This window comes from Triticum urartu, chromosome 2A, assembly GCF_056163025.1.
Source record: "Triticum urartu cultivar PI428250 chromosome 2A, HENAU_Tu73, whole genome shotgun sequence".
Taxonomy (NCBI): Eukaryota; Viridiplantae; Streptophyta; class Magnoliopsida; order Poales; family Poaceae; genus Triticum; species Triticum urartu.
In genome coordinates this window covers 356,970,257-356,997,139 of record NC_141874.1, presented here as the reverse complement: position 1 = coordinate 356,997,139, position 26,883 = coordinate 356,970,257, and the positions used below count along the sequence as shown (strand labels likewise).

Genomic DNA, 26,883 nt, shown 5'->3' with positions numbered 1-26,883 from the left:
GCTCCGTACCACCGTCCGCTTTCAGAGGTCACGTGCAACAAGTGCCAACAGAAGGGTCACTATGCCAACAAGTGTTTCAACCAGAGGCGTCTTCCTCCTCCTCCTGTCAGATCGGCAAGTACAGTTGTGGTCAAGCATAACCCCAAGCATGCCAAGGTCAACTTGATGAACGCAGCCCAGGCAGAGGACTTGTCAGATGTGATTATGGGTAACCTTCCTGTTAACGATGTTCCTGCAAAAGTTCTTTTTGACACTAGTGCATCGCATTGCTTCATCTCGAAACCTTTTGCATCTAAGCATGAGTTGACTTCCCAAGTTATGCATAAACCGTTAGCAGTTGTCTCTCCGGGTAAATGTTTGCTCGCTAATCACGAGATTCCGGATGTTTCTATCATGATGGGTGATTTCAAGTTTCTGGCTTCTCCGATGGTTCTTGGTAACTCGGATATTGATCTTATCCTCGGGATGGATTGGCTTTCTAAGCACAAGGCTCAGCTTGATTGTGCAGCCAGGAAAATTCAATTGACTCATTCGTCTGAGGATGTAATTGTCTTTGCCGCTCGGGATAATACCATCCGTCTGTTTTCTCTCAATGAGAAGGGTGAACTCGATGCCATCTCGCAAATTCCAGTCGTTTGCAAATATCAAGACGTCTTTCCAGAAGAGCTTCCAGGAATGCCTCCGCACCGGCCAGTTGAATTCGTTATTGATCTTGAGCCTGGCACGGAACCTGTGTGCAAACGTCCTTACAAGCTCGGACCTGAAGAGTTGAAGGAGCTGAAGAAGCAACTCGATATTCAAGAGAAAATGGGTCTCATCCGGCCTAGTTCTTCTCTGTGGGGTTGTGGTGTTCTTTTTGTGAAGAAGAAGGATGGAACGGACCGACTTTGTGTTGATTACCGTCCAGTGAACAAGAAGACCATCAAGAACAAATACCCACTTCCCAACATCAATGAGCTGTTCGAACAACTCAAAGGTGCCCAAGTATTCTCAAAGCTTGATCTCCGTATGGGTTATCATCAGATTCGTATCCGTGAGCAAGATATTTCCAAGACGGCTTTGAGGACAAGATTTGGTTCATATGAATACACTGTCATGTCTTTTGGCCTCGTCAACGCTCCTCCGACGTTCTCTCGCATGATGAACTTCATCTTCAACGCCTACACCAATGACTTCGTTTTGGTCTATCTCGACGACATTCTGGTTTTCTCCAAGAACAAGGAAGATCATGCCAAGCACTTGCATTTGGTTCTTGATAAGCTCAGAGAACACAAGTTCTACGCCAAGTTCTCCAAGTGTGAATTTTGGCTTGATGAGGTTCTTTATCTTGGTCATATCATCTCTGCCAAGGGCATTGCTGTGAATCCTGAGAAGGTGTCTGCAATTGTGAATTGGGAACCTCCTCAGAATGTGAAGCAACTCCGTAGCTTCCTCGGTCTCGCAAGCTACTGCCGAAGATTCGTTGAAAACTTTTCTAAGATCGCGAAGCCTCTCTCAAATCTTCTTCAGAAGCACGTCAAGTACGTTTGGTCTCCGGAGTGTGACATTGCTTTCAACACTTTGAAAGAGAAATTGATCACTGCTCCAGTTCTGACTCTGCCTGATGAATCCAAGCCGTATGAGGTCTTTTGTGATGCCTCTCTCCAAGGTCTTGGCGCAGTATTGATGCAAGAGAAGAAAGTTGTTGCTTATACCTCTCGCCAGTTGAAGCCTAATGAGAAGAACTACCCCACTCATGATCTCGAGTTGGCGGCAGTTGTGCATGCTCTTTTGACTTGGAGACATCTTCTATTGGGAAGAAAAATGGACATTTTCACTGATCACAAGAGTCTCAAGTACATCTTCACTCAGCCTAATCTCAACCTCAGGCAAACTCGATGGGTCGAAATGATTCAAGAGTATAATCCGAGTATTGAGTATACTCCAGGCAAGGCCAATGTGATTGCTGACGCATTGAGCAGGAAAGCTTACTGCAACAGTCTGATTCTCAAGCCTTATCAACCCAAGCTTTGTGAAGCTTTCCGCAAACTTAATCTGCAAATTGTTCCTCAAGATTTCCTCACCAACCTTCAAGTCTCTCCTACCTTGGAAGACCAGATTCGCCAAGCCCAGCTTCTTGATGCTATGGTGAAAAAGGTGAAGATTGGGATTGCCAAGAGTCAGCCCAAGTACAAGTGCTACCGCCTTGATGACAAGGACAATCTCTTCTTCGAGGATTGTATTGTTGTACCCAAAGGTGACCTCCGTAAAGTGATCATGAACGAGGCTCACAATTCTCTCCCCTCCATCCACCCTGGGAGCACGAAGATGTATCAGGACCTCAAGCAAGCTTATTGGTGGACTCGAATGAAGCGCGAGATTGCTCAATTCGTGAATGAATGTGATGTCTGTAGAAGAGTGAAGGCAGAACACCAAAGGCCAGCTGGTCTCCTCCAACCTCTTGCCATTCCAGAATGGAAATTTGACCACATTGAAATGGACTTCGTGACTGGGTTTCCAAAGTCCAAGCGTGGCAATGATGCTATATTCGTTGTCATCGACAAACTCACCAAAGTGGCTCATTTTCTGCCTATCAAAGAGTCGATCACTGCAGCTCAATTGGCGGAACTCTATACCTCTCGAATTGTCTCTCTGCACGGTATTCCTCAAGTGGTCTCTTCAGACCGTGGCAGCATCTTTACATCCAAGTTTTGGGATTCTTTTCAGAAGGCCATGGGCACGAACATCCGCTTTAGCACAGCTTTCCATCCTCAAACTAGCGGTCAAGTCGAGCGTGTCAACCAGATTCTTGAAGATATGCTCAGGGCTTGTGTGATCTCCTTCGGCATGAAGTGGGAGGATTGTCTTCCTTATGCTGAATTCTCCTACAACAACAGTTTTCAAGCAAGTTCGGGCAAGGCCCCATTTGAAATTCTGTATGGCAGGAAGTGCCGTACCCCTCTCAACTGGTCTGAAACCGGTGAACGTCAGCTTTTGGGAAATGACTTAATCACAGAAGCAGAAGAAATGTGCAAAGTCATTTGTGATAACCTCAAAGCAGCCCAATCCCGTCAGAAGAGCTACTGTGATAGTAAGCACCGTGATTTGGCTTTCGAGATCGGAGATCATGTTTACCTCCGCGTCTCTCCTATGAAAGGTAATCGTCGCTTCGGTATCAAAGGGAAGCTTGCCCCTAGATACGTGGGACCTTTCAAGATTATCAGCAAGAGAGGCGACCTCGCCTATCAACTCGAGCTTCCTTCAAACTTTGCAAATGTTCATGATGTTTTCCATGTCTCTCAGCTTCGAAAGTGCTTCAAGACTCCTGACCGCACCGTCAACTTCGAGGACATTGAGCTCCAAGAAGATCTCTTTTATCGTGAGCACCCAGTTGCCATTCTTGAAGAGACTAAACGCAAGACTCGCAACAAGTCAATCAAATTTCTCAAAGTCAAGTGGTCACACCATTCCGACCGTGAAGCTACCTGGGAACGTGAGGATCACCTCCGTTCTGAGTACCTGGCGTTCTTTCAGTCCTAGATCTCGGGACGAGATCCTTTCGTCGTGGTGGAGTGTTGTAACACCCCGGATGTAACTTTCCCAATTTGTACTCCACTCTTGCCGTTTCGGCGTTAAGTTATATTTATTTTCTCGGGTTCGGGTCCTTGTCTCCGTGTGTTGTTGTCGTTGTCATGCATCTCATATCATGTCATCATGTGCATTGCATTTGCATATGTGTTCATCTCATGCATTCGAGCATTTTCCCCGTTGTCCGTTTTGCATTCCGGCGCTTCGTTCTCCTCCGGTGGTCATTTCTAGCTTTCTTTAGTGTGGGGGGATTAAACATTTCCAGATTGGACCGAGACTTGCCAAGCGGCCTTGGTTTACTACCGGTAGACCGCCTGTCAAGTTTCGTATCATTTGGACTTCGTTTGATACTCCAACGGTTAACTAAGGGACCGAAAAGGCCTCGTGTGTGTTGCAGCCCAACACCCCTCCAATTTGGCCCAAAACCCACCTAACTCTGCTCCATCATCTAGAGCGTTTGATCACGATCGCGTGGCCGAAAATCGCACCTCATTTGGACTCTCCTAGCTCCCTCTATGCCTATTTAAAGACCCCCCCCCCGAAATTCGGATCTCCGTCTCCCCTGTAACCCTAAAACCTACTCACGCCGCCGCCGGACATGTCCGCCTCCTAGCGGACACATCGCCGCCACCAATCAACCGCCGCCACCTGTCGCGCCCGCGCCCACTTCCCCGCCTCCCGCGCTGGCCCGCGAGGGCCCGAGGCCGGCCCTCCCCGCCGACCGCTCGGGCCAGAGCGCCGCGCCGCCGCCCGCCTCGTCTTCCCCACGCCCGGCCGCCACTCCGCGCCTCGCGCCGCCCGCGCCCTTCTCCGGCCGCCCGCCGCCCCCTTGCTCGCCGCCCGACGCCGCACCGACGCCGCGGCCGCGCCGCCACACCCCGGCGGGCTCCCCTCCTCGCCGGCCCTCTCCGGCCGCCCGCCGCCTCCTCCACGCCCAAGCCCGGCCGGCCTCCTCCTTCCTCCGGCCACCGCAGCTCCCTACTCCGGCGAGAGCTCCGTCTAACCTCGTTTTGCGTGCAGATTTAGATCCGGTGAACAGTAAACCCTAGAGGTTGATTTTTTCTACTAAGTCCCGAAATTCTCAGTCCAAGTGCTCCCGTTCACGGCTCCGTAACTTTACATACGTAGCTCCGATTCATGCATATAGCATATCAAAATGTTCAACTCAGAGAGTACATCATTTCATTCCATTGCATCATTTTCATTTGAGCTCATCTTGATGCCCGAAATGCCGTTAGAAGAGGGCTACTTGAGATAATTGTCAGATCTGCAAATCCGTTTAGGTTTTTGTCATTTTTGGCATGATTAATGTGTGCATGATATGCCCTGTTGCTCTACATATGTTTTGTTAAGGGTTTTGTCATCTTTCCAGAGGTGCAACCCATGTATTTTTGTGATGTGTGTGGTGACTTGTGCAAGCTTGCAAAGTGGTGCACCTGCTAATTCTGTTTTCAGAGACTTAGCAATTTCACTAAGTCATGGAGTTGTTTATCTCATGATGCCATATGTTCATGTTGTTTCCTAGTGATCCGTGCCTATTTTGAGGATGATCAGTAAGGATGTTTTGTTAATCTTGTAGTGCTCTATCCACCCATGTCTTTGTTTGCAATTATGGAGCAACCTAGCTTGAGTCAATCGAGCTCTACTTTTGGTACTTTGTGAATCTGGGTAGATTGTCAACTTGTTTGCGATTTTGCCGATGATGTTGTAGTTGATCCGTGCATGCTATGCTATTGTTCTTGCCATGTCTAGCTTGCATTTTGTGCCTTCTTGATGAGTGTATGCTTGTCTTGCCATGACATGCACCGTAGTGAGTGCATCGAGCTCGTAAACATGCATACTTGAGTTATATTTTAGCATGTGTCAGTTTTCACTAAGTCTGTGATCTGATTATGTTTTTGCTATGTTCACATGCTTGCAATTGTATTTTCTGATCCCTTTTGTCAAGGTCACTAAGGGACTTTTGTTAAGCTCTTTGAGTAGCTCCATGCCATGCTTTACTTTGCCATGTTCAGTTCTTGTAGCATATAGTTTTGTTGCTCCGAAGAGTGCTACCTGATCTGAAATTCCAGACAAGTGTTAATTTCACTAAGTCTGAAATCTGTTTGCCATATGCATTTTTGCCATGCTTGTTTGAACCTGTTAATGGATGAATTGGCCGTAGCTCAGTGCTAGACTTTTGCTAAGCATCTTGAATTCATCCCTGCCATGTATTTTGTTGTCATGTTTGGTTGCTGTAGCATGTTCATTTCATTGCATTTAGATGCCTACTTGCTGTAAATCGCAGACCGGTGTCATTTTTAAATCGCTTGCCATTTCCAAACCGTAACTCTGATTCCGGCGTTCTTTATATTGTTTTCAAGCAATTTCATCTCAACTTTCCAGTGGCACACTTGGATTTCCATGTTGAGACCAGGTTGATGCATTTCCTGTCATATCTTGCATTTTGCATCCCGCATCGCATCCCGCATAGCATATCATCATCGCATCGTCTTGTTTGGATTCTTGCACGTGGTTGATTGTGTCCTTGTTGCTTGTTTGTCTTGTTTGGGTAGAGCCGGGAGACGAGTTCGCTAACGAGGAGCCCGTTGAGTTTGCTTTCGAGGATCCAGTCAACTCTGACAACTGTGCAGGCAAGATGATCATACCCTCGAAATCACTACTATCTTTGCTATGCTAGTTTGCTCGCTCTTTTGCTATGCCAATGCTATGATGCCTACCATTTGCCTGCAAGCCTCCCAAATTTCCATGTCAAACCTCTAACCCACCTTGTCCTAGCAAACCGTTGATTGGCTATGTTACCGCTTTGCTCAGCCCCTCTTATAGCGTTGCTAGTTGCAGGTGAAGATTGGAGGCCGTTCCTTGTTGGAACATTTATTTACTTGTTGGGATATCATTATACTGCTATGTTATCTTAATGCATCTATATACTTGGTAAAGGGTGGAAGGCTCGGCCTCTCGCCTAGTGTTTTGTTCCACTCTTGCCACCCTAGTTTCCGTCATATCGGTGTTATGTTCCCGGATTTTGCGTTCCTTACGCGGTTGGGTTATAATGGGAACCCCTTGATAGTTCGCCTTGATTAAAGCTTTTCCAGCAATGCCCAACCTTGGTTTTACCATTTTCCACCTAGCCTTTTCTTTTCCTTGGGTTCTACAGACTCAAGAGTCATCTTTATTTTAACCCCCCCCCCCCCGGGCCAGTGCTCCTCTGAGTGTTGGTCCAAACCGTCAGCCGCCGGTGGCTACCAGGGGCAACTCTGGGCTGGCCTACCGGAAGTTTGGACAATCTGAGTGTGCCCTGAGAAAGAGATATGTGCAGCTCCTATCGGGATTTGTCGGCACATTCGGGCGGTGTTGCTGGTCTTGTTTTAACCTGTCGAATTGTCTTGAATTACCGAGATACCGAATCTAATAGGAATGTCTTGTGAGGAGGTCTATTCCTTCGTTGACCGTGAGAGCTTGTCATGGGCTAAGTTGGGATTCCCCTGCAGGGATTTGAACTTTCGAAAGCCGTGCCCACGGTTATGGGCAGATGGGAATTTGTTAATGTCCGGTTGTAGATAACTTGAACCTTAACTTAATTAAAATGAATCAACTGAGTGTGTTACCGTGATGGCCTCTTCTCGGCGGAGTCCGGGAAGTGGACACGGTGTTGGAGTAATGTTTGCGCGGGTGGTTCTCTAGTTTCTCGCTCGCGCTTTGCCTCCTCTTCTCTCTCTCTTTTGCGAATAAGTTAGCCACCATACTTGCTAGTTGCTTGCTGCAGCTCCACATATATTTACCTTGCCTTACCTATAAGCTTAAATAGTCTTGATCACGAGGGTGCGAGATTGCTGAGTCCCTGTGGCTCACAGATTACTATTACACCAGATGCAGGGCCTGATGATTCCGCTCCAGGAGACGCGTATGAGCTCAAGTGGGAGTTCGATGAGGACTCTCAATGTTACTATGTTTCCTTTCCCGATGATCAGTAGTGGTGCCCAGTTGGGGGTGAACGGGGCCGTTGTCGCATGTTGGGTTCTCTTTTATTTTGGCGCCGTAGTCGGGCCATGAGTGTTTGGATGATGTAATGTTATTTATGTACTTGATTGACGTGGCGATGTAAGCCAACTATGTTATCTCCCTTTTATTATTTATATTACATGGGATGTTGTGAAGATTGCCTAACTTGCGACATATGCCTTCAATGCAATTATGTCTCTAAGTCGTGCCTCGACACGTGGTAGCTATGCATCGAGGGTGTGACAAAGATCCAACTATAATAGCAAAGCTTGTGATACATGAAGGTCATGCCAAATCAAGAACACGAAAGAGAGAGAGATCAAACACATAGCTACTGGTACATACCCTCAGCCCCGAGGGTGAACTACTCCCTCCTCGTCATGGAGAGCGCCGGGATGATGAAGATGGCCAGCGGAGAGGGATTCCCCTCCCCAGCAGGGTGCCGGAACGGGTCTAGATTGGTTTTCGGTGGCTATAGAGGCTTGCGGCGGCGGAACTCCCAGTCTAGGTTATTTTCTGTAGGTTTCTGTATATATAAGAGGTGTTGGCGTTTGGGATAAGTCAGGGGGATCCCCGAGGCGGCCACGAGGTAGGGGGCGCACCCCCCCACCCTCGTGATGGCCTCGTGACTCTTCTGGCCCATCTCCGATACTCCGTGGGCTTCTTCTGGTCCAAAAATGATCTCCGTGAAATTTCAGGTCAATTGGACTCCGTTTGATTTTCCTTTTCTGCGATACCCAAAAACAAGAAAAAAAACAGAAACTGGCACTGGGCTCTAGGTTAATAGGTTAGTCCCAAAAATCATATAAAATAGAATATAAATGCATATAAAACAACCTAGATTGATAATATAATAGCATGAAACAATCAAAAATTATAGATACGTTGGAGACGTATCACCTGTGTTCGTGTCATGTGTTGTATCCCTCGTTGTACTCATTCTATTCCTTCTATTAATGGAAAGATACGCAAGCTTTGCGTATTCACGAAAAAAATGACGGTTGCCGGGAGACAATTGGAGTAGGCGATCCTCAGCTATGTCATGATCAGACATCCCCACCATCGCCCAAAATCCCCGAGCGAAGGGGCACCGTAGGATGAGGCAGTCAGCTGTCTTGAGAGGCCCGGAACAGGGGGCATCATGTCGTGGCCCTGTCAACGATTTTTTTGCACATGAGAACATCTCTCATGTCACTTTGCACTGAAACTAGTAGCCAGATGGAGAAATGCACCCGACCGAAAGCATGGATCGACCAAACTACACAATCGATGCAATCAAACCGCAGAAGCGGCAAAGTCCATAAAACTTGGCAAAGGATAATCAGCTATTCTTAGCGGCGACGTGTCTTAAGTTCTCTGATCCGGATGCAAGGGGCATAGATGTTGGAGACAGTGAAGGAAAGGTCAGTGATGGTGAAGGTGAGGGTGGTGATGAGTGGAAAAAACCCTAGGCTTAGCATGGACAGAGGGAGAAAATGGATGTTTCATGTTTGTCAGATTTGTGACCACTCGCTTGACTTGATGTTTTTTTGTCAAGTACATCAATAAATAGTGACATGTTTTCGCACCCACCTCATGGGCCTAGGACTAAGATCGACTATGCAATTATCGGAAATTCGGAATGGTGCTTCATTCACGTGAGACAAAATGAAGTCAACACACAATAGTAGACTTTTTTCTGGCTGATTAGCCGATCTAATTTTCTTGTGTGTGACACAAATCTGTGTCGAATGGCTTTTGTATGGGTGCTGCTACGCGTTCGACGGATCTTTTTGCATCGCCTTGCGAGACGCCCGATCTAGCGGATTAAGCGGCTGAGCGCTAGTCTCTACAATTGCAACACGGGTCGCGTTGCGGAAATTTTCTGCAACACATCCCATGTTGCAGAAATTTTTGCAACATAGGTCAAGTTGCAGATTGTTTTTTGCAATAGAGGTCTTGTCGCAGAATTTTTTCATGACAAAGGTCCTTTTGCGGAAAGTTTATAGAAGTTAGAAATATTTCAGAAAATTTCATAACAAAGGTCATGTTGCGAAATTATTCTGCAACAGAGGTATTGTTACAGAAATTTTTTAGAGATATTTTCACAACAGAAAGTTGAGAGAATGAGGGTGAAACACAAAAGGAAGGGGAACGAGTCGTCCTGGATATTTATAAAACGGTAGGTGCTTTGTATGTGGGGCACACATGGAATCGTGGCAACCAATGAAGGTGTCGATGCGAGCGATGAAAATCCCCTCGGTGATTTGGAACGTTTCCCCTTCTCTATTCTTTTTTTTCTAGACAGTGAAACAGTTAACTAAGTTTTCAGTTTCAGTTATGTTTTCATACAAAGCTGGGGATGAAATTTTTCACAAGGACACATCGGTAGATGTATAAGAGCATCTCTAGCCGCGTCCCCAACAGACCCCCAAGGCCATTTTTTAGCGCCGGCGCCGAAAATTCGGCCCAATCGCGTCCCCGGGAGCCCATTTTAAGCCAGTTAGGCCTGAAACTGGCGCTGACGGACCCAGACAGAACTCGGCGCACTTGGGGCGTCCGGGGGCGCCGGGGCAATCAATTTTGGCACGAAAAAATGGCGGGTCCGCCTAGTCAGCAACCCCCCGCGCCTCGTTGTCCTCGTCGCCTCGGTTTCCCGCGGGGAATCAATGCCAAGGCTATCGTCGGTCAGCCTTCCATTGATTCCGCGGGGAATCAGTGATTCGTACACGCGTTGCTGCCACCCGACCGCTATAAAAGACGTACCCCTCCCTCGCCATTGGACGCACCCGCCCGCAGACCCCCCCCATCTCTCGCTGCTGACGCCCTCTCTTTCCCTCTCTCCCTCGTCTAGCCACTGATGGGTGAACGGTTCCCCAGTGACGTGGCGGCGGCCAACGACTTTGGCCGCCGCTCTCTGCACGAGTGGGAAGCCCACCTCCTCCACAAGGCGAACTACCCGGCGCCCCCAACATGCGCGTGCCAGGGGCGTCCCAGCCCCCCCGCTGCCCGATGTCGAACACCCCGGCTACTTCCACGCCGAGATCGAGCGTGTGCGGGCCTCTCTGTCGGACAAGGAGCGGGCCCTCTCGGAGTATGACACCGGCAACCACGAGGCTTGGGCGGCGTACTTAAAACGCCGGCAGGCGGAGCGGCTCGCCTCCATCAACAGTGCGACGGTGCTTCGGGGGCGCAACAACAGCGATGGCCGCCGCCTGTGGTGGGGCGCCCCCGGCGGCACGCTCCACGCCGTCCTCGAGTACCTTGAGGGCGGCAATGATCCGCCGCTCAAGTACCCGGCGGCCCCGGTTCCCCGCCAGAGTGGCGGCCCGTGGCTGCCGAGGCGAATGTTGGGCGGGTCGTCCTCCTCCTTCTCCTCGTCCCACTCCTCCAGGGCGCCGACGCTCGTCAGTGTCAAGGTCGAGCCTGTGGAGACGCTGCTCGGCCGGCGCACCCACGACGCCGTCCTCGTCATCAACGAGGTCGGTCGTGCCTCCTCCTCAGCTCCCCCCCGCCTCGTCAAGCCAAAGACGGAGCCGGGGCTCGCCACCGTGAAGAACGAACACGATGGAGCGCTCGACGACGAGGCCGCCATGAAGTAGGCTTGGGAGGATTGGGCCCGGCTGGAGATGGAGTGCCAGCGCCACGCCCTGGAGGAGATCGCCGCGCGCCGCCGTGGCCGCGACGAGGGAGGCATCATCGTGCTCGAGGACAGCGACGACGACGCGCCGCCACCGGCCAAACCAGTTCTCCAGGGCGACCCCATGCAGGGGTCCAGCAGGGACGGTCGTGCGAAGAAGAAGGAGGACGACGACGGCGACTACGCAGCGTTCAGCAAGTTCTTCGACCTGTAGGCGCGGCAGCAGCCCTTTGTTTTCTTTTCTTAGTAGATTTTATGTTTTCTATAATGTAAAAAAACCGTGGAACGTCTACATATTGCCGAATCTATGTCGTGTTTGCCGAATTTTAGCCGAAGTCTTTTTTAAAAAATGTTTATGGAAAAGGCATTTGGGGGCGACCTGGGGCGACAGATGGGAACCCGATTGTCCCCACACCGAAAATATCGTTGGTTCATCCCCAAACGACGCTTTTTCTAGCCTCTTAGGGAGCGAACAGCTGGAGATGCTCTGACGTCACCTAGGCATGTAACATCGTCTAGTACTGATCTTGTGGTAAGGCAGAAGCACCTACCACATCTTCACCATAGAAAAGTTGCTTTCATAGAGAAACGTAGAAATTACAAAAAGAGAAAACAACTCTTAGCCTGACACAGTGGTACGTCATTTGTGACGAAAAGGGTCGTAGTGGTGGGAGGTAGCAGAAAAAGCCAAACATATTGAATTCTGCAGGTGCCAGAATCACATTGCTTCCTGCGACCCTCCCTGCTCTCTATGTGTTAGACTAGTCACAGCGGAGAGTAACTTAGAGTAGTAACATGCATATGTTACTAGTCTATATTACTACATCCATAGTGGGTAGTAACATATATGTTATGTCATGCATCACTTCATTTATTAAGTTGTACACTCATCTTTTCTTGATATGTGTGATGTTATTGTAACTAGCTATGTTACCACATGCTTCTTTTTTTTCATTATTTACATGCTACATCATCTATTTTGTCTAGATAAGTGTGATGTTACCATCTATATTACTCCCACTGTGGGTAGTATTATGGTTGGTTCCCGTCACCATTTTCTTCATGAAGGGTGGATTTTATCTCTATACTTCTACTCACAAGAAAAACATTATCTCTGTATAACTACACTAATTGAAAAGAAATTAAAGTTTCATCGTATGTTAATTTTTATTTTACCTGCTCGAAGGTAAAAGTAGAGAGACAGAGACAATCAAATAGAATGACTGAGTTGTCTTTATTGATAGTTTTGGATCCCTTATATACAACATGTACGGACGTTCGCTCCATGAATAAACCGTTCTGACGTTTCCAACATCATGGGATTACACGCACGGGGAGAGTGGGAATTATCCCCTAATTAACACTGAGTTAAATTATTCTTAACATTACCATCTCTTCGTTCGTCCTTCTAACATCCATTGATTTTTTCACGATTTTCCTTCCCCTCCAGATCAAATAAAGAGGTAACCTAATAAACCAGATCAATTTATAATATAGCAATAAATTTGCGGTCGGTAGACAAATGGCTTCTTATGGTAAAATCTGGTTAGACATCTTTGATAACCCAATAAATAATCATAAATTCACTGCATGTAAACAAATATAAGTAATTAAAGCCAATAAAGTAGATCAGACACGAGCATATACTTATTTTGTCAGCTTAAGCAATGGCATAAAATATATGCTCTATAACCAAAATATAATTTTATTTTGCCTATTGTTTTGCATTAAGATTTGTCTAATATGATCCTCTTTTGCGTTAAAAGAAGATATTTGGCCTCGTGTCAATGCACGGGTGCATACCTAATATACTACTTCCTTCGTAAAGAGATATATAAGCGTTTAGGTCACTATTTTAGTTATCTAAACGCTTTTATATTTTTTTAGGAGTGAGTACTTAAAAAGAAAGTTAGGTTCCATCTGACAAAAAAAAAATCTTCCCACCACCTATCGTCTATCCTCCCACACAAAACCATTTTTTCCAGGTTTTCCATCCACTTGTGGTTTCATCAAACCAATCTTTGATAACCAAAAACCAGATCAATATATGGTATAGCAATAAATTCACGGTATGTAAAAATTTTATTTCTTGTGACAAACCTGATACTTATCACACATCTTGGTACCCCAATAAATAGTAATAAACTCACGGTCTATAAGCAAATAAATATCAATCACTCCTTTATTTTGATAACTCAATAAAGCAGATCAATCACAGACACATACGTATTTTATCAGTTTAACAAATGAAAAAAAACTGCTATAACTAAAAATAATCTTATTTTGCCTATTTTTCTGCATCAAGATTTGTCCCCTATTGTCGTTTTTATTGTGCTAAAAAATATTTCGCCCCCGTGACAATGGACAAACACATACCTGGTCAACTAAAAATAAAACATCAATGAGATACAAACATAATCATATGCTTGACCTCTGCGTGATTAAAAAACACACAACCAACACTAACGCACACACACAAAATCACACCGGCAAATATCAAAGTGAAAGGGCATTTCTTCCCTAAGTGTTTTGGTGTTGATGGCAACACAATTTTTGCGGACTAACCGTGTGCTTGAGCTACACATGCATATTTAAATGAAACATGGCATTTTCGACGCTTTTATTTCTTTGGTCCGTACTATTAAGAGGATTTGCTCCGGCGCAAATTTCTGTCAATGATGGAACATAAGTTATTTTGCCTATCTATAATACCTAAATAGTTCATCTCCACTAACCTATTTCCCTTGACATGCAGGCTATCCACATCAGCACCATTGCCCCGTCAGCGTTTAACTAGAGGCTTACAAGCAGGACCCATCATACCAAAAAACGAACACGTTGGCTTCAGTTACTACACACGTCGGCTTCAGTTACTGTTCATAGGCCCAGCCAGAGAAGCTCACGATGGACGTAATCGCAGCCCAGCCCGGCCATCGGCTTCCACTTCCTCTTTTTTCCTGCGAGAATGCCCCCGTCTCCACCGCTTTCCTCCGTGACTCCCTCGCCTGTTTTCCGGTCCCTCGTCTCCATCGGTTTCCCCTGTCCACCGCGGTGCGCCGCCAGCACGGGATCCCGATGGACCGGCTCTCCCCCCGCGCACGGCACACTCTGCCTCGCCGCCTACCCAAGATCCACGCTGCTCTCTCCCTCTCCGCCACGCCTCACTCCCAAGCCAGCACCTCCCTTCCTCCCGATGCACAACAGTCCTTCCGTGGCGGCCACCTCCTTCCTCCTCTCCCCTTTAACCTCCTCCATACTTACGGTGTCTGTCACGGCTACTTCACAATGTAGCAGCGGCCGGTGGTGTCGTCGTTGGGGATCGATGTCGAGCTGCTCAGCCATGGACTCGCTGCTGCCCATCCCAACTTAGCGCCGGCGTCAGCAAGCACCTCCTCCCTTGGATGCCGTCCCGGCTAATTCAGCCCAGATGTATGCACTTTCCTCTTGGTTACTGATTTGCTGACAACGACATCGAGCTCCCGACTACGGCCACGCTATATGTCGACTTGAAGCTATTGTACTCTGTTCGTAAGATGAATATTTCTCTTTTCTTATAATCCTACATATATTCTTATGAAAAGGGCCATAGCAACCTTACACAGCCTACTGCTGCATCCTCTCTACAGCCCATTGCTTCCACCGGCCCACCCTGTGTATCTTCCCTGGTCACAATGGATAGCGAACAGCCAGCAGACTAATTGATGTCGGACGCTCCCTCTCCTAATACTAATGTTCTAGCCGCTCCACTTCCCCTCCCCACCATCTCCAGAAGAAACTGATGGATTGCTCTTTAAAGTCTGCCTGGCCTCACCTCATTTCCTTCCCATCGGGTCTGTACCACATCACTCATACCACCTCCGGTGAGCAACTCCCTACCATTTCCTCCATGTTCTCTATGTATGATATATTGGTGATTGCATCACAAATTTGCAACTTCTCAGATACTGTGTGCTCAACGATGCCCAAGTAGTCATCTTCATTGGGTTTCCCTCACTGCAAACACAGTCACATTTGGTTTCTGCCTCCTAAAGGTACATAATATTCCCAAATTCTCCTCGGTTGCTACTTCTGTAAATTTCTTTGCTCAATATCAATCTCATATAATTTTGCTAAGTTCAATATATAATGGTGCACTCTAATTCTCTATACGAAACAGTTGAGCACACACAACACATTGCATTGCGCTCGTATTCTGTTGGTACGTTTTACATTCTTGGCCCCTTCATCCAATTCCACTTCCTTGGGGTTATTAGGCATCCTGACATGGATAATGCAGAAAGTTCTTCACGTTATCCAACTGGGCATGGGGTTGGTCATCCACAAGAAGTTTCACGTGGACGTGGACTGCCACGTCGTACGTCATTACCCGATCCTTCTCCTCGAGCAAGTCCATATGTTGCTGCCGATAACCGTCGCACACGTATGGCTAGAAACAGGAACAGAGGTTTGTAAGGCACAAATGTTCTTTCAAATGAGTTTTCTTCTGCACAATATATCTTGACATTCATTCTATCATCTACTTCTTGGCATCGATCAAGCAATAGCATCTCGAGAGCAACGTTTATCAGACTTATAACACTGATTAATCTCCCTTCTAATTAGGTCTGGAGCAAAAAGAAGAATAGACTTTACCAAGGATGATGCCACCAAATCTATCAGGTATGGCAATACTCACATGCCTATGATACACCAGGTTTATACATGCTCTCTTTTTATCGATCGATTCACTTACCCCTTGAGAGATCTATCTTATCTAAGTGCAGATCAAAGAAACATGAACATAGTCCTTCCAAAGAATACAAGAAAGAGTATGTATTACTTCTCACAACCTATATAAAATAATTCTCACAAAATTTAATTATTTCCCTTAAAATAATTACAATGCCAGATGGTTCTCCTTATGCAGCAAAACAGACAACAAATATCAAACAACCAATGATGGACAGCAGGAGTAAGCCAAACATGCATACCAAATAGGTACTTCAATTTTTAATTCCAACCTTTAGATCGTCCTATTTGTTACTTCCAACTTTAACAATGCTATGCTTCGCAATACACGCATGGGAACTTCCACTGTCCTATACCTACGACCAGCAAAAAAATCATTTCTTCATTTCATACCCATTTTGCTGAGCTTCCATGGCAACCCGGAAACCTTTTGTTTCATGCATCATGCCCTTGCTTGCTGCTCTGTCCTTGAGTGCTTATAAATTTTAGATTTGCCATCCATGAAACACCTAGACTGAAATCTTATACTATTCTTCATGACAGATGTTAACATATGGACGAGACAATCAAACACGAAGGGTCTTACTATTCATGGTAGATGTTAACATGTGGAGGAGACAATCATACATGAAGGATCTTCATTATTGGATAATGCTTGAATGCACCGAGTTTCTCTTTGTCTTTTCTCCTTTCGCCCTTTGGAATCACCAGAGTACCCATTCCTCGACGTGTATGAGTGTACGAGGGTACTTTTAGTCATAAATCTATAAATACCAAACTGGGTTCGTATTACATTTTGAATGTTAACATGAGGATATCTATTATAATGTCATCTCTGTTTTTTCTTGCTAGAGTATGTATCTCCTCAAAACTCTCATAAACTGCAGAAAATGCCGCCCATGCTAGCCTTCACCGCTTAGAAAGTTTTATATTTTATATACCAACCCCCAATTATTTTCTTTGCTAGGAATCCAACCAACAATCACCATGCCCAAATCTTACATGCGTGTGCGATATTAATACGTACATTAACCTGCTAATTAAAACCCCAATATAAATACCATCTATAACTTTCTGTTATATTTGTTGTGTATTAACTATTTTAAAAGCAATATCTTTCTATTACACGTTTTTATGACTGCCACACATCTCTATATAAGAACAACTATACCATTGTCCATTGTGTCCCTACAACTAAATATTGGCTTTTGCAAGTACATGGACAACCAGCAGGAAGCTAACTGGTACGATTGTTACGTGCATAGTTGTTTTCTAAGTTCCTGCGTACTATTTTGCTACAGTATGTGATCTGATGCACCAAGAAAAGTTCTGCCACCTTCAGCAACACATCCAACAAGAGAAGCACACAAAAGGTACATAGAGGCTATTACAAACATGAAGAATGCTACGAAACTGACAATAACCAGCGCCTCTTTTCAAGACGACACGACAAAGAATCATTCATTGAAGGCTGGCACATACATCTTCGACTACATCAAGAAAGGAATCCCACATGTACATTTTGTTCACAAGGAAGAAGGCACCAGCGTTGACAACTCCAAGGAAATTTAGCCACATATTATGATATTTATCTTATGAAACTGTTATGCAACTATCAAAAAATCAAGTCAAATAAATTCATTACTTCTATTTTGCTCAACCGAATTTCAGCAAAATAATTTCAAAATAATCCCGCAGCAAAGCGCGGGGGAATTATCTAGTTTTTGCATATGCTTTTGTCTTTCTAAAATCCAACAATTGAACCGACTATTCGACCGATGAAAACCAGAACTGGTAGTCCAGTTTTAAAACTACGATCCAGGGGTGTGCAAATGAGTGGCAGGTGATATATTTGTCGTGTGACCATGAACACTATGATTATGAAATATGCATGATTAAGGAGTATGGTGAAACTTCTGGCGTGCAAGAAGGTGGCGAGAAGAATTGGGGTTGAGAAGCTCCATCTCGAGTGTGACTCGTCAAGAGTGGTGTCCATGCTCAATAATCAGGAGAAGAATCTCTCTGCCGCTGGACCAACTGTCAAAGACATCAAGTCGAAGCTGAAGGATTTGGATGATTTTAAAGTATCTTGGGTTAGCCGTAGTGCAAACGCCGTCGCGGATAGACTAGCTAAGGTGGGAATGGGAGATGAACTGAAGTTTGTGTGGCTCTCATCACCACCCAGCATTCTGTAGATTGTTTCGGATGAGATTCCGGTACTTGTTTAATTCATAAAGCGGCGGAAGTTTTACCTAAAAAAGGCGCCCGGAGTTGAAATTTTAAGATTTATCAAAAACTTTGTGATTGAGAAGTGCATTAACAACTTATCAATAATCTAGTTAGAGCACTAGTGTGTGCATCATGGAAACTAGTAGGAGCATATGTCCTCCGAATAAAATTGAATTTGAACTTGAACTTTGTAATATTTTGAAAACATTGTTTGCTTTGTAGTAATATTTATCTTTGACTTGTTTATAATAGAAAATATATCTAGAAGTAGTGGGAAAATAAAGTTTTGAATCGACCGGAACAGATAGATTTGGAAGAAATATGAGCGCAGCTGGGTAGGGTTTGAAGAAAAATAGGGGGGTGACATTTGATGAAGCCCCCTGCAGTTGCCCTCATGGAGGGCAATACTGGCAACGAGTGTGCGGAAGAAAGCTTCCACATACTGCCTTTTTGTGCGCAATCCAATAAACACAATAAGTTGACCAAATAAAATTTCAGACGAAGCAAATTTTGGAACACAATAACTGGTGTAATCCTTTGTATTTCTGGATGCAACGGAAGTATTTTTATGGATGTGGGAATATAAAAATATAGGATTGGAATGTCATGCTTATCCGATCCAACAAGATTTTGAATCACAGGGAAAAAGGAAAATGTTTTCCGCCGGACGACCGGCTAAATCTTGCGCCGGTCGCACCATGCGCTGGCATATCCCCACGCATCCACGTACACAGCTATAGCTCACCTCACTGCCCCGCTCTTATCCTCTACGCGTTTTCTTTCACAGCCTCGTCTTCCACCTCCCGCAAGCCCAATTCACTATTTTCTCTCCTTTCAGCCCTCATCCCTACACGAGAGGACCCCATATTTTTGTTGCCGCGCGCATCTCGTCCCAGATTGGCGGCAAGGTCGTCGGCATCGCGCTCCTTTCCTGCAACGTAGCCGGACGTCCGCACGCGACGAGCTTTTCCATGGCGAACGAGAGCTTCGCCCAAAGATTTCTGCGATGACTGCGTCCGAAGGATGCTGGAACCGCCCAGTCTCGGGCCTGCGACCGGTGCTGCAACTGGCGGCGTCAGGCGCTAGACCCGGCAAGGGGTTGTGCTGGGTCTGCCCCTTTTTTGAGCACATGCAGCACCAATGTTACCACCGGTCACTTGTTTTGCTGGAATCGGTGACATTTTTTGGTGGGATCCGTAATTTTGTGTGATTTTTGCTGCATCCGGCATTCGATTTTGTTACGATCGGCGTTGAATTTTGTTGGAATCAGCGAGTGTTTCTTTGCTCGGATGTGCAAATGTGATGTTTTTTTCTGGTCGAGTTTTTTGCTACAACCATGTTTTGATTTTGCTAGAACCGGAGACAATTTTTGCTACATCCATGTTTTAATTTTGCATATTTTGCTGGAACTGATGCATATTTGCTGGAACCTCTGCATTTTTTTGCTAGAACCAAGATTAATTTTTGCTTCATCCACTTTTTGTGTTCTCAGATACTCAAGTCATTTTTGCTGGAACCGGATTTTGTTTTTGCTGGAACGAGCTTTTGTTTTTTGCTTCAACGGACAAGCGGGAGTTCTTAGGTGCGGGATTTGTGTGTGTTTTCGCCAGATCACAGTGTGCAGGTCAGCGGTGGAGGCGAGCAGTGCTACGATAGAACGAGATCCTCTGACGTAGGAAGTTCTACTGCCGAGGGACGTCGTTCACGCTGCACCGTTCATTAGGCATCTAACGATACTCGCAGGAAATACAGCCTGCGCCAGCTTTCTCGCTCGGGTGGAAACAGAAGCAAGCGGCCCATCGGCCCAGTCCGACGCTGCCCATCGCTCTCGCCTCACTCTCGATCGCCATCATGTCGTTCAAAAAAAAACTCAATCTCCATCATCGTCGGTCAGTCACTCTTGTCTCTCCCTAGGGTTCGCTACGCCGGCGGTGAAGAGCAGCCGCTGCACTATCAGGGCGCGAGCAGCGTAGCTGTGGAGCGGCAGAGCCAGCCGTTGCCCCGTCCATGGCATGACGATGCCTATCCGTCGAGGTGGCGGAGCCAGCGGCGGCCGCGTACAGGGTGCGACGCCCCCGGTGCCGTCGAGACCGTTGAGCCGCGGACCAAGCATCGTCGATGCCGCCGATTCTTCTCGGAGGGTTCCTCTGCTGCTTGCCTCGCGTTGCATTGGTTTGCTGCTTGCTTTGCCTTGCTGTGTCTTCAGTTTCAGTTGTGCAGGAACTGTAATTTTAGTTGTGCAGACAGCAGAGAAGCAGCAACAACAGAGAAACAACAACAACGGAGAAGCAACAACAGTAGGAGAAATGCCAGATTGAGCTAGTAACTGATGTGAACTGGTTGTACACTTCAGTGAATAGTGTGACTGAATGTTGTATCCAGATTGTAATCATGTAATTTGAGAGTGGAGTTGAGTGAATTTGAGTGTGATTATTGTTACAAAATATTGAATGTGAATCACTGACGTTCTTTGTACCGTAACTATTGTTCTGTTGGGATCTAAGACTGTCAATTTGAGAGCATAATACTGGTGCTGTTAATTAAAGAGGATAGCACGTGTTGACAATTTGAGAGCATGTCCTTCCAGGAATACAAAGTCATAATGCTTGCTTTGGTTGCCGAATGTACAATGAGCATGCATACATAAATTGGAGTATTATCTTTGAAATGCATGGCAAAAGGGTTTGAGATACATAAATTGGAGTATTATCTCAGAACCTAGAACTGAACTGAATGGCCAAAAGGGATTGAGCAACTGTAACCTAGAACTGAACTGAATGCCCAAATCTGCCAAAACCATGCTTGCTTGTGCTCTAATTCAAGTACAGAGCACATGATTGCCCAAAAACAGTAGTGCTTCACCACGACCCAGTAAATAGATCATCTGTGATTGGTCCCTAGAAATTAAATATAAGTAAGTTGTTATTGAAATACAAAATCATATTCGGACTAATAGTACTCGAAAAAGATTTCTGTAAGAGAATAAGCAAAGAGTAGCGGTAATTGGGATAAGAATAAAATCAAGTAAAATCAGTATACTTGAGATAAGAAAAATACTTGTTAGAATTGAAATCATGATGCACTGTATCAGCCTCTTCTCTTTCTGTTGCATCTTCCATTAGAAGAAGGAATGCTTGATCAGAGTTCAGCAGGTTGCTTTTTTCATCAGAAAAAGGGATGCCTGATCCGAGTTCAGCAGGCTACTTCTTCGATGAGAAAAAGGGAAATTTGATCAAGTTCTAAATCAATCTGATGGTGAAAGTTTAATCAATTCCAGTGTTTTATTCACGCAGGCTACTTCTTCCATCACAAAGGACTAGGAGCAGAGCAGTCGTCCCTGCTGAGCGCCGGGGATCTCCTTCCGATCAATTTTGGCACCGTTTCTGTGGCCTCTCGCGCCTTTTTCCCTCGCTTCCTTCGCCTCTCTCTCTAGCTAGCGTTGGACTGGGCCGATGGGCCGCTTATGTTTGTTTCCACCCGAGCGAGAAAGCTAGCGAAGGCTGTAATTGTTGGATGCCTGATGAACGGTGCAGCGTCAACGACGTCCCTCGGCAGTAGAACATCCTACGTCAGAGGATCTCGTTCCTACGATAGCCGGTGCGAGTTTGATGCTGAGCTGGATTCGGCTATGAGTGGAGCAGCATCCAACAGGTGGTGGTGCTAAAACGACAGCGACATGGGCAGGGCGTGTTACAACATCGACGACGAGCTGCAGATAGAGAGGTGGCGAGCTGCAATCCACGGTCATGGCGGCGGCCGTGGAGGACGCAGGGGCCCGGGGGACAGCGACCACGCATGCGGGTGTGTGAGCGGTGTTTTGCGCTTACGTCACTAGTCATTTAGGGGGGAATTAAGAACTAATCCCACGGCTGTCAGCTCCCAGATCCGACGGACGCGCGGTGACCGGCCGAATTTGGGCCGGTCGACCGGCCCCTATCGCTGCCCAAAAAACAAAGGAGGTTTGAGTGTATGCCTCAAATCCTATTAGTACAAAAAAATATTTAGAAAAAATTCCGACAGGATTAAATCCTAAGTATGAATCAAACAACCAATATAGGGAAAAATCCTAAGATTTCTAATCATACAAAAATCCTTTGAATCAAAGGAGCCCTAAATTTGATTCCATGACACAGCACCGCACACTGGAGTAGATCACATGAGTAACAGCATAATTCAAAGAAAAGTATGAACAATTGAAACAGACACACATGCAAGCAAAGCAATTTATGATCTGAAGTTAATAGTGCGAAATAAGATCTCAATACAAGTGCAAGCACATCCAGCAACAAGGTACTGACAACGAAACAGTCTATCCATGTCCCTAGCTTAACAACCAACAGTTAAACAAGCTTCAGCCTCTTTTACGTACATTGCGTTGGAAAACAGTCCGTCTCCTCCCATCAAAAGCAAGAGTGCTGCACCGACAAGGCTTTTCTCTCTTCCGAAGATGAATCTTCCACAGGTGGGACTGCAAGGAACAAACCTGCAGAGGAGATCGAAATTCAGTACAACATACATCGAAGAATGATGTGCAAGGAGAAACCGCAATCAATATAAAGGTGAGCGTAATACAGATTCAAGCTGAATTACCTAGCTTACAACTGTGCTAACAATGTTTAGTAGCTACAGCAAGAACATCACATGAAAAGAGTCTAAATGGAAAAATATAACCACATATTTCATTCAATTGTCAACAATGAACAATCCCTACATCTTTCTCCATGCTTAAACACGTCCCTAAAGTTGAATAAGCATGTGATTCAACCCCATTCTCTGCCCTATCCCTATAGGATGATCTAGGTTTCTCCATAAAAATACCTCAACGCAAGATACACCAGGATTCACAAGGGAAAAACTAAACGTACAAAGACAAGCAAAACCAGAACAATGGGCACATGTGCCACACTCTATGACAGAATCATAAGGAATCATAGGGGTGAGCTCAACACAAATAGTACCTACCAACTAAGGCATCATCATTGCCGTTAGACAGAACATGGGTATCTAATAAAAAGTTTATAGATTAATCATGGCTTGGGGTTATGACGAACTCGAGCACCATTTGGATGCATCCAAAAAGGCACACGCCAATAATCAAATATGCACAACACAGCACGTATTAAATGCTTATGCATACAACACCTCCAGGAGTACATAATGATGTACTTTTGTGATAACACAGAAGACTCTTAAAAAACACTACAAAAGAAGAGTTCTCTGGCATTTACATTATCTTGTATCTTCTATATTTGAAAAAAATAATACTGCCAAATAAGAAATCAAATTTCCAACTTTACTTCAAGTGTCATACTTATGACTCAAGACAACGATCTAATACTACTTGAACTCCCAAGTATAAATGATCATAATAAAAGACCAAAGGATTCGACGTTGCCTGCCGCCTGCTTCCTGCTTCATACAAACGCATCTAACAATCTTCCTCAATACCTATGTATACGACGACAATCCAACATGACATCATTCACTAGAATTTTTGGGCGAATATTACTACACATATTAAACTTACATTACTCCCTCCGTTCCTAAATATAAGTCTTTTTAAAGATTCCAATATGGACTACATACGGAGCAAAATGAGTGAATCTACACTCTAAAATATGTCTATATACATCCGTATGTAGTTCATATTGAAATCACTAAAAAGACTTGTATTTAGGAACGGAGGGAGTACTGAATTTTACTTTGTGGTGCAGCAATTTTGTATGTTACACAGCTCCCATAGACCGTCCACTTGACAAAGATTCGATGGATAATTCATGGTATACAAGTTAGCCTTTTGACTTGTGGTATGTCATAGGTAATTCATGACTACATAACATGTGAACCGCAGATGCACTTCCATCTCATAATAGACTAGAGGAGGAAATGGAACTGATTTAGAATGAAGAGAACTTTTGTACATACATAGGTAGAACAAATCTCCACTCCTATAAAAGACCCGGATGGTGATGATGGTGTGTGTTTGCCATCCATCATTTCTGACCATCCGATCAACATTTAATGCATGCAAGTTAAGACATGGCAAAAAGACCCCCCCCCCCCCAAATCTGCTCGATATTTGCAGAAAACCCCTTGGTCTCCTTTGGACCAGCCCCATCCATCCCCCAACCCATCCAAAAAGATAAGAGGAATAGACTTTGGGTGAAAACTAACATATTTTTAGTGATATATACCAAACTAGGGTGATTTTTTCAAGCTTGTGAACATGTATCTCTTTTGGATCGGTTGCAGTGCAAGGACACTTTGCTAGTTTAAGTATTAAACTACATATGACTGCTGAGTGCAATATTCAGGAAATCATTAACTGGTAGCTGCTTGGTTGGCCAATCGGCAGATTAATCAGTTAACTGCTTACTCGGTGACTCTCTGAGCAGCTATTAATCAGACAGTAAACTGATTAATCAGCAGATTTTTTGAACAGTGGCTAGGTGTCTAGATCTGAGGAGAGCCACGAGTTATGGCATGTTCTAGGCTTCCAGCATGGAAAACAGAGAGCAAGGAACTTAGTAAGATACACTATTCAGTTATAGATACACAAGATGGGTCTCATCAGCTAAACATTGTACATAACACTAGACCTAGGATCAGGTAGCAAGCCACCACAACACTAATTTGAAAATATGATCAGGCTATAAACATCACTGCAAATATTACAGATCATGATACGATTCTTCAAACTAAAAAGTATGAACAATATAACAGTGCATCATCACAACTAGCCAGAGTATTTAACAGCATTAGAATGCAAATCGAAGAATTCTAGTACTGATACTTACCAGAAAGGTTTTTCTACTGCTGGGGGTTCTGTCCAGGCTGCTGTGGACCAGGCGGTGGTGGCGGCATTCCATGCCTGGGTGGTTGTCCAAACTGCAGTGGTGGCATCGGCCTCATCCCTGGCGGTGGTGGCATGCCTGGCATCCCCGGCCTCCCTGGTGGAGGCCCCATCGGTGGCGGTCCCCTCATGAACTGCTGAGGCGGGCCCCCAGGGTATGGCGCAGGCGGAGGACCGGGCGGGCGCTGAAACTGCATCTGCATCGGTGGCGGGCCACCAGGTCGCATGGGCGGCATACCCATCGGTGGCGGGCGGACGACCTGTGGGTACGCCACCGGTGGCGCTGAGAGGTTCGGCATTGGGGGACGCGAGATCTGGGGCTGCATCATGCCGGGGGCCGGACCGCCCACGCCCCGAACAGGGCCGGAGAGGCCGGGCTGCGCCTGGAGCAGCGGGCCGGTGGCCACCCCACGTCCGGCAGCGCGACCGACGCCAGTGCCGGAAAGCGCGCCACCGCCACCGGAGGCCTTGGCCCGGGACTCGTCGGGCGGTGGCGGGCCCTCAACGGTCATGGAGACGACCTCCTCGCCACGAAGAAGGAGCAGGCCGAGCGTCCTCCGCTCCTCGCGCTCGCCTGTTGTCTTGGAAGATTTTGAGGGCGGGAGCTTGCGGAACTCCTCGCAGTCGCCGAGGACGAGGTTCATGTGGCGATCGAAGGCCATGAACTTCCCCACGAGTTGGCGGCCGTCCTGGATCGTCACGCGCATCCGGTAGTTGACGAACTGGAGCATCTTCGACCCCTTGGGGTTCGACATGGCGACTGGTGCGCCGGCGGCGGCGGCGACGCGCGGCTAGGTTAGGGTTTCGGCGGCCAGGGAGAAGCGGAGAGGAGAGAGGGGTTTTCCTGGGGGTTTGAGTTTGTATGGGTTGGGTCGAAGGGAGCGAACGGGGTGTAGGATAGACGGTGTCGCAATAATAGTCGGTTCGCGCTGGACTCGGCACAGGCCTGGGCCTTCCTGATGGGCCTGGGCGGAGTTCAACCTTCCCAAAAACAACTTTCCCACGACTATATATAAAACTAGCAGGCGGAGGCACGGTTGTGTCGTTTAGAAAGAAAGGCCAATTTAAGTTAGGTACATACCGACAGGTACGAAAAAATAGTTCACCCAGGGTTACAAACACTTGTCTATATAACTTAAATGTTTCAGCCAAAGTTGTTCTTTTTTTTTTTGCAAATGAGCCAAAGTTGTTCATATCATGATAGTCAAGTTCAAAAATCGTCTGGTTCAACCAAAAGTTGTACAATGGAGCTTCCTTCGAACCAAAGGAAAATTGTTCTAGTGTACAGTTTAAAGATCTCATTTTACAGATAATATCTTATCCTACAACAGATGAAAATTTGTGTTAGTGAATGAAGCAAGATACAGAAGAAGAAAAAACACCAGAAAAATGAATTAGGAAATATAAAGGATTAACTTTTATAGAAAGGTCCACACTTTTAGGCTCGGTGTTGGCAGGCCTGTCAAAAAACCAACAATATCAACTTTTAATACAAACAAATTTTAGTTCACAAAACAGCAAAAAATGAATGAAAATACTCTAATAAAAAGATAGTACCTTCGGCATTACAGTGCATTGATGATTTCTTTGTACATTATATTTTGGTAATATTTGTTGCGTCCCATAACCCTAAGTTGTGAGAAATGGTACGCATGAGCAACGCAATTAGAGATGCATTATCAATCAAAATCAAGCATAATTCTTACACTGTAAATGATAGTAACTTGGATACTCTAAGGCACATAATTTTCTTTGATTTGTTTATTCTATGGTGTCCTGCGGAAAAAGGTTGCTAGGTATCACATCATAATTAACCTAACTTTATATAGAAGGTAGAATGAGCAAAAAATGCTACACCTTGTACTGCTCATAACGTTATATGTGT

The 26,883-nt window shown here is 45.8% G+C and overlaps 1 protein-coding gene and 1 long non-coding RNA gene across 7 annotated transcripts; one reads left to right on the top strand and one right to left on the bottom strand.

Moving 5' to 3' along the window:
• The first annotated feature begins 14,133 nt into the window (after nucleotides 1–14,133).
• On the top strand, nucleotides 14,134–17,570 carry LOC125537207 (uncharacterized). 6 transcript variants are annotated; one of them, XR_007295688.2, is made up of 8 exons: nucleotides 14,135–15,048; nucleotides 15,130–15,219; nucleotides 15,345–15,386; nucleotides 15,465–15,632; nucleotides 15,791–15,847; nucleotides 15,952–15,996; nucleotides 16,095–16,165; nucleotides 16,460–17,570. It is a non-coding gene; the product is annotated as an uncharacterized LOC125537207 (long non-coding RNA). The 6 variants fall into 6 exon arrangements; XR_007295687.2 differs by having other exon boundaries at nucleotides 14,135–14,712; nucleotides 14,815–15,048; nucleotides 15,130–15,632; XR_007295685.2 differs by having other exon boundaries at nucleotides 14,135–14,716; nucleotides 14,815–15,048; nucleotides 15,130–15,632.
• Nucleotides 17,571–22,354: 4,784 nt separating this feature from the next.
• On the bottom strand, nucleotides 22,355–25,895 carry LOC125537206 (uncharacterized). Its single transcript, XM_048700503.2, has 2 exons — nucleotides 24,943–25,895; nucleotides 22,355–22,628 (listed from the first exon to the last, which is right to left on the bottom strand). Exon 1 carries the CDS (start codon nucleotides 25,751–25,753, stop codon nucleotides 24,956–24,958), a length of 798 nt encoding a protein of 265 aa, XP_048556460.1. The 5' UTR covers nucleotides 25,754–25,895; the 3' UTR covers nucleotides 22,355–22,628; nucleotides 24,943–24,955.
• Nucleotides 25,896–26,883: the final 988 nt, after the last annotated feature.